At 36.1% G+C, this 13829-nt stretch overlaps 1 protein-coding gene across 1 annotated transcript in view; it reads left to right on the top strand.

Annotated features, from left to right (window-relative positions):
* Positions 1 to 13829, top strand: part of AKAP9 (A-kinase anchoring protein 9) — a 115445-nt gene that overhangs the window by 23305 nt on the left and 78311 nt on the right. Inside the window, exons 2-3 of the mRNA XM_074151013.1 lie at positions 1361 to 1615; positions 9976 to 10020. Coding sequence (XP_074007114.1) covers positions 1361 to 1615; positions 9976 to 10020 — 300 coding nt within the window. The remainder of the gene's footprint in view (positions 1 to 1360; positions 1616 to 9975; positions 10021 to 13829) is intronic.

Raw genomic sequence — 13829 nt, 5'->3', positions numbered from 1 at the left:
TTGTCCTAAGGATGGAGAGGCGGCTGAAAGAGACCCACTAAGAAATACAAATGAAGGGACAAAAGCATGAAGTAGCCAGAAGTCGGAACTGATCAACGCCAGTGATGTGTTTATTTAGGCTGGGGCTTCTCAGCGATCGTGGGGCCAGATGAGATTAGGAGAACACTCCAAGTGACGGCTTGCACTGTGGCTGGGCAGGGGATCTGTGTGTCCTGTGTGGTTTGAGTGTTGCTGAAGAGGTTGGATGGAAGCCTGGCTTTCTCGATTGGTGAATATCACGAGCAAGCATGCTACCTTTTCTGTAGCTGTTTCTTAAAATTGCAGCAGTTTTTATAAAAAATGCATGTTATTTGGGTATTAGTTGATGTAAAAAGTATTTAAAGCTTTAGGGTCTTTATTTGCATGCTTTATATTTATGTTGGAGCTACATTTTTAAAACATATTGTAGCACTTAATTGATGTTGGACTCTTCAATTGGAAAATAGTGATTTTTTTGTTTCCAGATTTTATTGGTAGGATGTGTCTCAATTTGAATTTAATTGGTAAAACCTGCTGTGCTTGTTTTTCTTATTTGAACAGAAATTCAGTTCTTGTTAAGAAAAAAATATTTTAAAAGGATTTTCTTGGGTAAACCACTATAAAGTGATTAAAAGTGATAAGCTCTTCAAAAGGCAGTGTCTTACAGTATTTGAATAGCTTACATACTAATTGGTTTTTCAACGGTGTGCCTGGCTCACCTGTGACTTTTTGTTCATCAGCATGTTTTGCTACAAGGTAGTGTATCTGGTAGTTTGCTCACTGTTTTTAGACTATTCCCTCATTATGTGTTTTGCTATTTCTTGATGATGTTTTCAGTAACTTGATCTGCTTTTTGAGTTCTAACATAAACTTTTTAGAAAACTTGATATGATACTTGGTGGAAGAATGGATTGCTTTTATCTGTTTCTGGTATAAAATTGAAAAGTAATTTCTGTAAATTAATTTTGAGGTATTCATCACTATAAAATTGAAAAATTAAATCAGAGGTTATCTCATTGCATTTATCCTTTATCATGACATTTGTACCTTTACCTTTGAATGTTTTGATTTCTAGGTATCAATCTAGTAACTTGCTAGTATGAAGCTGGAAAGGAATTCATTAATAGGTTGTTCTACATTTAAGATTTTTTTTTTAAAGCAAACTGTGTCAATGGAAGAATAATCTGAATGTGTCTCAGATACGCAGCATTAACTTCCAACTTGTTTTCAGTGGTGATTAATTTGATGCTTATGTAGAACAGCTGGTAAGCCTTTATAGAGGATTTCATTAGTAATAAAGAGGAAAACTTTCACCTTTAACAAGACTTTGTCTTCTGTACAGCTTGCCCAGTTTAGGCAGCGGAAGGCACAAACTGACGGTCAGAATGGATCAAAGAAGCAGAAAAAGAAGAAGAAGACAGCAAACATCAAAGATGAAGAATCAATACAAGGTGGGATTGATACTGATCAATCTCGAGGTGATGAAATGTCCTCGTGCAGCAGCTGGAGGGGAGCAGCTGCTACTACTGACTTTGCTGTTATCAGGACTTTACATAGTGGAGAAACTATCAAACACAACCAGACTTACACCGCTGAGGTAGGTTCATTTCAGGTGACCAGTTACTTGTGGGGAGGGGCAAAATAGTCCATTAATTTTGAGAGTGGGAATAAAGGAGTTATACGAGATTTTTGCTATGATTTTCTTGCCTTCTTGGTCTGACCTTATTATGTCCAGAGACAGCACTTCCTACCTGCCTGCCAGCATCATGTTTTCTGTGGTAGTCAGTGTCCTGTAGTTCATGGGAAGTTTGTTGGTACTGCTGTACTCCCTTAAAGGACAATAATTGGTTTTGTTTTATTGCTTAATTTTGTGCATTTTGTTTTATTAAAAGTTTACAAATTGAAGTGGATTTTTGATCGTTGCAACTATGGCTACAGCAAAATGCAAAACTGAACATCTTTCTTGTATCCATAATGTAATTTGAGCCTTTCTGTTTAATGAGGAGGAGGAATGAATTTAGAAAACGCTACTTAGAACTGGATGACTTTAAGAGACTGATAAACAGATACTCTACTTTTACTACCTAATGATATATAATCCTGGTTACTAGTGGCTGAAAGTACATGCTCCAGGGAAGTTGTAAGATGCCCTGTGTGGTACACACTGGCAGCCTGGTTCAGTTCTCAGTGGACATGAATTCACCTAACACAGTCTGGTGTTCCAGATATGAGGGACTGAGATGCTGATGTTATTTACAGAATAGCGTATTCCATTCATGAAAGCAGTGCCTCTAAAAGGACAAGTGGTATTCTGAGCAAGCATTTCAACACAGATTCTCAGCTCTGTGCGTGTGAACGCAGTCTTTTCTGAGAGATGTAGCACAGATGAATGCTCTGCACTTTGACTTGTCAGTCCTGTGCTAGAGTAGACCACTTGTAACTATTTTGGCTCCATTATCTCATTTCCAGCAACTGAGAAGTATAGAAAAATGAAACTTTTTAAAAAATTCTTGCATTTCTGATTTGTGTTTAAAAAAAAAAAAAAGTTTTGCCCTGGTGGAGGGGCAGACAGACTAAATCATACATGCAGATAAAAACTTGTAAAGTAATTGATCCATTTATTTTACTATTTTAAGCCTACGGTATATCAGTACACTACATATTTTGAACTTTATAGATACATGCCCTTAATATGTAGCTTTTCATACTTACAAAGTTTATTGTAGGGTTTCAAAACTGTAGTAACTCAATAAAACTGTCTGTTCAACTCATGGCTTTTCCTGGAAGAGGTAATAAAAGGTTTAAAGAGTATTTAATGCTAAAATGACTCTTTTCATAGGTGATGATGCCCTCTAGGAAAAGAGAAAGGTGTACTTTATGAAATGCAGCAGATTGCCTACATCTAAGGAGGGAGGACTGCTAGGGCACAGAGCTCTTTAGAGGGAATCACTTAAACTGTTGTTTTAGCAATATTATAGTCTACAGAAATATGATTATTGTATGAAGAAACTTTCTTAACCAAATATATTTTGAAGTACATCATGATTGCATGTTACAGATGGACTCTGCTGATGTACATGCTCTCAGTCAGGATAAAAGTCTCTGCTACAATTGGAGAAACGGGATAAAGTACAGAATCACAGAATAATTTAGGTTGGAAGGGACCTTCGAGGTCATGTAGTCCAATCCTGTGCTCAAAGCAGGTCTAATTAGATCAGGTTGGTTCTAGTAGCGTATGTTGGCCTCTGACTGCTAACAGTACAAGACACAGATGATTTTAAAAAGCGAAAAAAGATTCACACTGTAGTTGCTGAAGATTACATATGCAGATATATTCTTAAGACTGGGTATGATTTTTCTGAGATTTACCTTATTCCCAAAGCAATTTATCTTACTTTCAAATAACTAACTATAGAGATGCATGGGCATTTTGGTTTGTTGGTTGTTGGGTTTTGGTATTTTTTTTAAACATAGCTTTAAAAGAACAAGCATGGTGATTAGTGTTTACTTGTCATTTGACTCTACTGAATTGCTTATGTCTTGGTGACTTCTAAAGCAGTGTTCACTTCCACCAGAAAAAGCTGTCCTCAGTTGGGAGAACATTATTTTTTTTTGTTACGTGCTATCTGTGGCCTGCTTATTCATTAAATTGGTGTTTTGGAATTGGAAGATGGTTGCAAAAGTCTCTATCTATGCAGTATTAATAGAAGAGGAAAAATTCTGAAATGGTTTCAAGGAATCTCATAACTTACTGGTTTTAGTCTTATAAGTGTGATGATTTGGACAGAAAGCCTGTCTTAGAGTAATTGGATTAGAGCTTGCTCAGTTGAACTGGCAGCCAACGTAATAGGCAGTTTCAGGCTAATCTCTGCAGGGAGGATTACAGACAGCTTCTTTGAGCCGTTTGCTTTTTCACCCAACATTAAATCTCTACAGGTTGCTGTGTCAGGAGAGTAAGGCAGGATTACTGGAGGCACTATGCAGGATTATTTTCTAGCTAAATTTTGATTGCACTTACTTAATTTCATCTTTTACTGGAATTCATATTTAGAATTGTTCTTCCTGTGCCACAAAATAGACTCAGAACGTCTGACTGTATGGCCTATCTATCTAAAAATCCTGACTGGCCTCTTTTGTGGTAGTTTTGTGGATAGAAGTTGATCTCCCTGCAATTTTTCTAGAGTGATTTTTTTAGTCCCCAGTAGAATTAGCATGGCCAGATAAAAACAACAGAGAGTTCTCTTACTGAATATGAACAGCAGAAAGTGAAATAGAGGTACTCCTCTGGGAGCTGATTTCCCATCTGATGTTGGAGTTACTTTTCAGAGAGGACAAAATTCTATTTGGAGAATTCAAAGTAATTTTTTGCAGTCATCACTTTCCCTTTTTTTCCCCTCTGTCTTCCTAAGGGTGGGTTCCTCCATCCTCTTGCAATCCCTCAAGTTACAGAAACTAATTGGAAGAACTGTCATTGTTTTGTACTGTCCTTACCCATTCCATTTTACCTTCTATCTGAACTTATTTGCAGCTTCTATAAGGTTTTCCATCCTCAGTCAGAAGAACAGTTTGTTTACAAGATTTATTAGCGAAATGCCAGTTGGTATTTCTTGGTTAAAGTCTCTGGGTCTTAACTTGTTTCACGTTAAATGATCTCACATTAAATTGTCTTGGTCTCGCAAAGAGGATAATACCTTGAGGATCTGGTTGCCTTTTTGTCTTTATTCTGTTGCACCCTGATAACTTTTAGTCTTGACACCCATAGTGTCTTTTCCCATACAGAAGTAAAAAAAAAAATCTAGAAGACACAGCCCAGGAAGTAAATTTGATCAATGAAACTCTTGGTTTTAGGGTTGCTTCTTTTTGTGACTTCCTGCAATTAAGAATAGAAGAAAGCAAAAGCCGCTTCCAGAGTAGATAATTGCTGACATCACCTTCTCTGAGAAGTCTTGAAATGATGCATAGGGGCAGACTGCTTTGCAAGAATGTACTAATGCCAGGAAAGCAGAAGAAATTAACTTGTGGCACAGTAAAATTGTCCTTGAGTCACCTGAGTAGTAAAAGCTATTATACAAAGCTTCTTAGAAAAGAAAAGTTCAAAGTTCTGTGATGAAGAATACCTGCTAATTGATTAAGGTTGGATTAGTAACTCGTCTTTTGTTTTTCACAGGACAAATCCGTTTGGTAATAGTTTTAGAATGGCTTAACTGTTTACTCAAGTAGGTGATAAAGTTTATGGCTCCATGTTCATTATTCATTTCTATAACTTACTCCAGTTGTGAGTACTTGAGACTAACAACAGGAACAGAAACTGAGTACAAAGGAGACACTGGGTAGGATTCTTGAGAAGAACTAAGGAAGGACAGTTACAGAAATACGGAGACATGAGCAATATGGAGACACAGAGAAGACGCTTCAGTGAGAAAAGGCGTAGGTGGCGAGTGTAGGTAAGGCATTCCTATGCGAGAAGCATGAAAGCAAAGAGCAACCAAAGGCTTTGACTAGAGAAGAGATATTCTGGGATGAACAATTAGATGGAGGATTTGAAAAGAGGGGTGGATAAACAAAATGTAGTAAAAATTAGCCGAGTTACCACAGATAATCTAGTATCCCTTGAAAAATGTTTTGAAATTGGAGAATGAAGATAAACAAATGTTTGGAAGTGGTCTGTTCAATAGTAAAGACAGTGCCACGAGAGAAGATAATGGATTCTCAGCAGCATGTGGTTCTGACTAAAGCTGGGCATCTTTCCATTCACCATCTGGCCAAAATATTGCCAGGGTATCGTGCCAGTTTTCTTTGATGCATGAGACAGCCTCTGGTATGATGCCTTCCTTTCTCTCTGTAAATATACTGATATATAATAGATCTACTGACATGGAAATTACCTGTATGGAAGAGTGGTCTTAGCAGATTTACAGAGTATTTAATTGTAGATTAAACATTTATAGGGCTGTATTACTAAAGAATAAAAACCTAATTAAATGCTTAGGTTATCTCTCTGTTGATGATATTTTCTGATACAGGAAATGTATATACTGAGGAGTGGGGTACCTTGCTGCAGATTATATTCAACTTTGGCAGTGGTTTATCTCCCCAAAAATGTACTGTATTTAAATCTGATTGTAGTCAACTGGCTTGGGTTATAAATTACCAGGGAATACATTCCTTTGAATTGAATGGGTTTTGGATTAGGAACTAAGGCCGGCATGATGAAGCAATATGTAAGAATAGCACTTCATATTCAGAATGTTCTACAAATATTAAAGACCCATAACGTTTAGGATAGTCTAAAGAGGGGTTTCATGACTGGGATTTTTGGTTTACATTCTCTTTGCCTCCCTTCTTAGTTGTGATCCTCCTAATTAGTCTTACTCAAGTTGTGATCGTCTATGGATCACTAGTGACCCATGTGAAACTGGCCAAGCTAAAATAAACTTGTTTTCACTTCTGCTCCTGGCTAATACACGTTCAAGAATGAATCCAGAATTTTGCAATTACATTTTTGTAACAGTTTACACTGAGGTCATAAAAAAGTCAGTAATTTACTTCAGGTAGAATTCTGTTCCATTAATTCTGTGTCCTTTAAACACTTTCATCCATTACAATTGGAGTAGTTTAGTACTGGATGTCTCTTCTTGCAAAGCGTTTTATTGGCACCATGAAAGTTTTCTGAAGAAACTTAAAAATCAATTTTTGGTTCTCTTGGCCAATTTGGTATATGAGTTGTTTTGGGAATTCTGTGATAAAGTTGGGCGTCCAGTGCCAAAGAGTGTGACTTTGGCAATGCTTAGCAGCATACAGAAACAAGCTACTCTGAAATGGACTTCCTGCCTTCTTTTTTGTATCATGTTGCAGTATTTCTTCTGAAGAATGCATAAAAGTGAAAGTGATTTTATTTTTCTGAATATTTAAGTGTTGTTATTATTAAAGGTACTACCTGTAGAGCTGATGGAGACAGTTGCCTATAAAGAGTCTTTGAGATGCCTGTTCAGTGTATTCTAACTATCAACCACGTTGGCAGTGAAGAAGACATTAAATAAAGAATTAAAACATCTTGCCAGAAGATAATAGCTGTTTGTAGCTAGAAAATGTTGTGTAAAACATAGGTGGTAGAATATGTGCAAACTAACAGCCTGAAGTCAGGGTGTAGCAGAAATCTATTTCAAATTCCATAAAGTATTGAGAGAGCTGATGAATCGCTTTGGCATTATCCTGTCAAAAGATATTGTATCGCTATCAGTATGTGTATATATGAATTTTTTGAAGTATTTCCTTTTAAAGTGGACCCCTGTGGTACAGGCAGATTAGCTGTGTAAAACCTAATCACTTCTGTTGACCAAAGAAGAATTGAAGCATACAGAATGGATGGCTTAATAATGGAAGGAGCTGGATTTTGAAATAAAGTTGATAAGGTCTTAGGATCAGAACGTAGCTGCTTGGAGTGCAAGATGAGTGCCCAGAAAATGTTGATTACTTGTACTGTTATTGATTCTGGCAGCAAAAGAATAGCATTAAGTCTTACAGTGTTGGAGTCCAATGAGTGAGCTCGTAGGATCGAAGTCTTTTTAACTGATTTTTAGCAGGGTTTGGATGAATCTCTTAGCGAAGAAGACAGGTCCATCTAACTTGAGTTCATTAAGCCATGTTTCTCTACTTATCTTCAATAAATTCCTTGGCAAAAAGAATTGGACTTCACAGCCAATAGGCTATCTAGATGCAGGATCGAAAGAGATACTTTAGAAAGATTGTTTATGCTGCTAGCAGATATTGCACACCTGAACTGATGGAGCACTATATGGGTCTTGATTATTTTTTTTAAATTTAGGTGTGGGGTTGTGGTTTTTTTACTTTAGATTGGTATTCAGAAAGGTCCAGCAATATATCAATTTTTTAAAAATCTCATATCGGGCCAAATTACCGTAAAAAAATTAGAGAATTATTTTCAGTAATCACCTTCCTTTGAGAATTCATATTTTCTCACTCTAGCATAAGCTTCAGTCTACAAGTTCTTTGCCTTTTACTGTGATTTTCTACTAGGTTTGAGCTTATCCCAAGATCTAAACATTCATCTATCATTTTTCTTATAAACAAAAGGCTATTTGTATAGTTCAAAAGCATTACAAGGAAAAACTATGTAAGAAATCAGACTACTTGGTTTTTTTTTTGGTTTTTTTTTGTTTTTTTATGTTGGAGAAGTGCTGTATTTCATGCACTATATAAAGAACTTCAACAGTCCTTAGGTCTAATTAAATATGTAAATTTCTAGGAATACTTCTGAGCTTCTGTAGGAATACTTCTGATCTTTCTTTGTGAAGTCTTCTGAATTTGAATAAACAATAAAAAATTGTAGGGCGATATGGCCCTGTGTTATGAAAATAATGATGTGGTTTTCCCTGATTTTGTTCCTTCCAGGGGACTTTGTCCTAGACCAAGGACATAGACTACAAATAATATGTAAAATTTGTGTGTGTCTATATGCATATATATACATGAACACATATATAAGTATATATAATATGAATAAACATATGTATTTATTTTAAAAATTAAATACTGTTAAGTACTAATTGTGTATTCCACAGCAGAAACACTTTTGTCACCCTACAGTTTCAAAACATAATTTTATTTCAGTTTGTGGCTTATTTTTAAGGTGTATCTTTTTAATTTTTAAAATTGTATGTAATGTATGAATTTTAGCTTCCACAGTCAGATTTTAAGTTAGTTTTGTGCACTCTGTATATAAAATAGTAGCCTTTTTTTACGTTAATTACATTGTGGGGTTGCATATTGGATTCAAAATATGTAGAATTGATGATGTTGGGATTGTAAAAGCTGCAAAGCTCCAGTAGACCCGTCAGATTTTGTGTAAAAAAAAAAAAAAAAAAAACCAAAAACAAACAAACAAACAAAAAAAAACCCACAAAAAAACCCCAACCCAAACCAAATCTCAATTGACAGTTCCAAATTTTACTTATGTCTACTGATGCAAAACTGACTATGTTCCTTTGAAAATAGGCCTGACAGAATTAAATGTAAAATGGAGACTGATTTAATGTAAGCCTGACTAATGAGTTAAGAGAATTTTGAAAAAGCCCTATTATGTACCCTTCATTTTTGGTAAAGTAGTTTTAACTCAAAATTACATTTTTTGAGTTCAAAAGGGTACTTACTTATTCCTCAATAACGCACCTTAAATAGATAATTTGAATATTTTGCATATTTTCCTACTAACATCTTGTTTCTCAAACCTGATTCATTGTGTGTAGTTCATCAAGATACTCTGTGTTTAATTCTAGCATCTTCCATGGCACGATTTTGCTCAGTTTGTTAAGGCTTTGTTCCTTTAATTGCACTAATTCATTAGATCACAAGATTTGAGTCTTTGTCCTTGTTCTTCCTGATCACTTTTACCTTTCCTTGGTTTCCATGGAAGCTGAAGGAGAATATGAGTGTTTGTTTTAAAATTCTAGTCAACATCAGAAGCCTTGCATGTATGAAAATGGCATTCTATATATGATTATGTTCTTAAGCCAGCGAAGTTTCTAGTTAGGTAAAATTGATCTATCAGGGAAAAGTCCTTTTCTTGGTACTCCTTATTACTTAAAAAACAAACAAACAGACAAAAAAACAACCAAAAAAAAAAAAGCCCAACAAAACATTATGTTACATTTCCAAAATAGTATTTTATACCTGTGGGTTGTATTTTCATTAGAAGACTTTGTCATGTAATTATAAGATTTCCATGATCATGGTTGAAGAACAAAGTAACTTCTTTTTTAAAGTTGGGATTACAAGAAAGTGAAGGTGGCTTTCTCTCTCTATATATATATTCTAATAAAATTTATGTGTACCTTAACATTTTCAAATACTGTCTACATTCTCAGAAACAGATGGAAAATGTCTTGTTTAATCTTTTTAGAGTACCATTGTTGTAAATATTTTAATATTCTATTTTAGCCGGAAAGTGAAATTTCCACCACAGTAGAAGATTACAGCTCTGAGGTAAGACTGAAGTAACACTTTTCCTAACTTTCCTTTTGACTTTTTCTTTCTCATGTTTACTGCAGTGCTGTGTGTTTTTTTTCAAAAAGAGAAGGAAGGAAAGAGCAGACGTGATATTATAGACAGAGCTGTTGCATGTCATTACGGGTATGATTAATGTACCATTAAAGCAAACATTATGTCAACTATATAATGAGATGGCTACTATAATCAATAATGCAGTAGATATATGTACTGTTGTAACAGTGTCCCTGTTACGGTTGTATTAATGCTTTGTGTTGCTATTGGAGTTGTGGCGGTGCATAATTTCTACTAATTTTCTGTGGGAAACTATTTAACAAGTTGATTATGTTTTAATGAGTTCCAAAGCATCTGTTGCTCAGCGACTGGCCAGGTGTCAGTCTGCTGCTGGAAGGTGGTGAGTGATTGCCTTTGCATTGCTTATTGTTTGGGGGTTTTGTTTTGTTTTCTTTCACTTATTAAGCTGTCTTTGTCTCAGCCCGTGAAATTTTCTTGCTTTTGCCCTTTTGATTCTCTCCTCCATCCCGCCTGCTAGTGGGGGAGTGCGTGAGTGACTGTGGGGGAGGCTTAGCTGCTGACTGGGGTCAGCCCGGTCACAGACTGGCATCTACTACCTTACATCTACATGGAATATCTGAGTACAGTAGATACTGTTTCTAGTGGGAAAAAGAAGAGATAAATTCATGTCTCAATCGCTTTTCTGACAATCTGGGTTTCCTTTTGCAGATCTCTGTGCTAAAGAGTTCTGCAAAACACACCCCAGAATCTCAAGTTTGGCAAGAAGTAAGAGGGGATGAAGTAATCAAATGAATCCCATTGCTGAAGTAAATTTGGTGTGGAATACTTTGTTCCTCTCTTGATTCAGCCTTTTCTAAGAGATGACTATACATTAGAATAATTATGTGTTTCATACTAGTATTATAGCTAGTTATTGTGAAGCCTAAGGGAGTACACACACCAGACAATGTGTCCCTGACCTGTCGCACTGGATGGTGCAAAAGTAGAATTATGACCACAGTGGGCAGTCTAGACATGCCCTGAAAACTGAAACGACTTTGCCAACTTAAATGCTCAGTCTTCATTTGCTCCTTTTCCCACCCTATTCTTTTGACCAACTCTGTATCTGTTTTCTGTCCCCTAGAATTTGTAAATTCTTATTTCTCTGTCAATCTCTTCACCTTCCCTTCCCCATCCCCTTTTTCCCCTTGCTTGATTTCTTAGCTCAGTCTTACAGGCTTTTCAGCCTGTTTCTGTCTTTCCTTTTCCTCCTCAGTCATTCCGAAACCCAGTTTATTTCCCAGAGTTTCCAACTTTATCCAAAGATTGGTTTTCCTTCTTTTAACATTTTTTTTTCTCCCTCTCCCTTGGAAACCTCTTCTCCCATATTCCCTCTCCCTACGTTGAGGTCCTCCTAATGTTCAGTTCAACCTGTCCTAGATGAAAGCAGTAGTTTTTCTTTCCAACCTGTCTCATCAAATCCCAGTTACAGTTTCCTCCATAGATTTGGTCTCAGCCTTTTTAGTTGAATTCTTTTCCTGTCCCTCTCTTCCCCATTCTGACTCTTTCTCTCCCGCTCTTTCCTCCATCCTTATTTATAAGCACTTTATTCTGGTGTGTTGGGAGAAGGCACTTGGGAGTACAGGGAAACTGTTCCCTCACCTTGATTACTGGCTACTTTCAAATACAGAATACTGAACCATGTGGGCCCTCTGTCTGTTCAGTTGTGATTGCTCTTACGGCATGTTTTTTGTGATGCAAACTTAAAAAAAAAAAAAAGCTGAGACCAGAATTGGTCTCTCACTTTTGGAATTGAAGACTCCAGCCCAGCTGCTGGGGAGTGCTGTAAATGGAAGAAAGAAAAAACAATTTTTATGGAGGGATAGGTGCAAGGGGTTGAAGCAAACTCTACCTGAGGAAAAAAAATCAGATTAAAGTTTTAGTATTTTTCATAGGTAAAATGTTTATTTTGTCCAAGGAATTAAAGTAGTAAAGAACAAAAAGGATCTGAGTTTGCTTTATGTATGGTAAGGTGATAGGGCAGTGTGTGCACACAGTTTGCCATTAAGAGCGTAGCAAATACACTTCTGAACAACTGCTGTGACCTTACTGCACCTTTTTAGAACATACGTCGCCATGGTATGTGATTACTGTCGATGGAATATGAGTATGTGAAGAACGAACCCTTAAAACCAGTTGACAATTGCATTCATATTCATGTATTTTTACAAGTGAGAGGTATTGCATATATAATGAAATATGACTAAGAAATTTTCATCACTTCTGAGGTTGCAGGAAGCAATGTTGGAGACTGATAGCAAAAGCTCTAGAAAACACAACTTTGTGCAAGGAGACAATACAGAAAAGATCTGGTATAAGGCCTCGTGATGATTGTGGCTACATTCTGATTTTTAGTGTTTTGTTGTTAGTTCAATTCAAGGCTCTCATTGTAGAATGAATTTTCACATCTGAACACTTAACTTTGTTCTTCATCCTTCAAAGGTTTCTGCAGGTGCCTACACACTATATTAGGGAGCAATATTTCAGATACTAAAGACAATAGAATTATAGCCAGGCTGCCTCCTGAATGCGCATTTTAAAAAATAGCAGATTTCCTCAAAATTGCAAAAATGCAATGACAGATGCACTTCTAGGCACTTCCTATTCTCATTCCTGCAAAAGCGAACTCTCCGTGAGAGTTATTTTCTAAGACATAAGTAGGCAACACAAAACTTGTGAATAGTAACATGATACTGGATCTGCTGGAGAACAAACTCAAGTGGTGGGAGCTGCTATTTCAATAAGTTCTTTTTAATTCTAGTTCATTACAGTTGATTGGTATGTGCAAAGAGGAAACAACATGTTTAGGAATGTGTATATTTTAGGGACTGAATTTTCAATATGTTTCGTGTCAGCTGTAATGTTGCTTTTATTATTAAAAGTTCTACTTACATTCATGGGCACCCTGTAAATAAAGTGATCTGAAGCCTTTTCAGTTGAAGATGAGAATGAGTTAAATTTTCTCCATAACAGTGTAATTATGAAGTTGTATGAAATCTTGAGCTCAGCTTTTTTTCAGGTACACGACCTCCTTTTCAGAATGCTAAGAAACAATACCTAGAAACATAGGCCTGTTGATCCATCTTTCCCCTCATTGTTTACAACATCTGTATTGGTTTTAATGGTTTTTGTCAGAACTTATGTTGAAATGAAGGCTATCATGCTTCAAAATGAAATAGGTCGTACATAATTTGTTTTGTTATCGTTGGTAAAATAAGTCAGATGTTTTTAATTTTTCAGCCTCTTGTCCTGAGGAATTGGATAAAATGCAGTGATAAGTATTTCCCTCTTTGAGACTTACCAGGCACACAATTATAAGCCCGTACAGTTGTCTAAGCAAAGTTGAAGGAACCAGTGAATGTTTATATAAGAATTCTTGTCTTGAAGGAATTTTATTGTCAGCACACTCTAGTTCATTTTTGTTCTGCCACCTCTCTAAACACCTACACTATCAAAGGTAGTAGCCAAACTGAAGGCTGATAAATCCTTCATATGACCACCTTGCCTTTTGTAACATATTATTCAGTTTGAGTAAGAATGAGACCTAACTGCATAGTCTTAAATAGCTAATCACCATTAGAATTTAATTAAAGTTTGTGATCTAAACTCAGAACTAAGGGAAGTTAAACTTTTTCCAATAGTTAGAATTTTTTGATTTTTTTTTTTTTAACTGTGTAAGGTAAAGTTGCCCCCATTTTTTTTCTATATGCCTCAGTTTTACGGTGTAACTG

Source organism: Numenius arquata, chromosome 7 (assembly GCF_964106895.1).
Source record: "Numenius arquata chromosome 7, bNumArq3.hap1.1, whole genome shotgun sequence".
NCBI lineage: Eukaryota > Metazoa > Chordata > Aves > Charadriiformes > Scolopacidae > Numenius > Numenius arquata.
The sequence above is the reverse complement of the archived record's forward strand: the minus strand, read 5'-3'. Positions and strand labels throughout refer to the sequence as shown.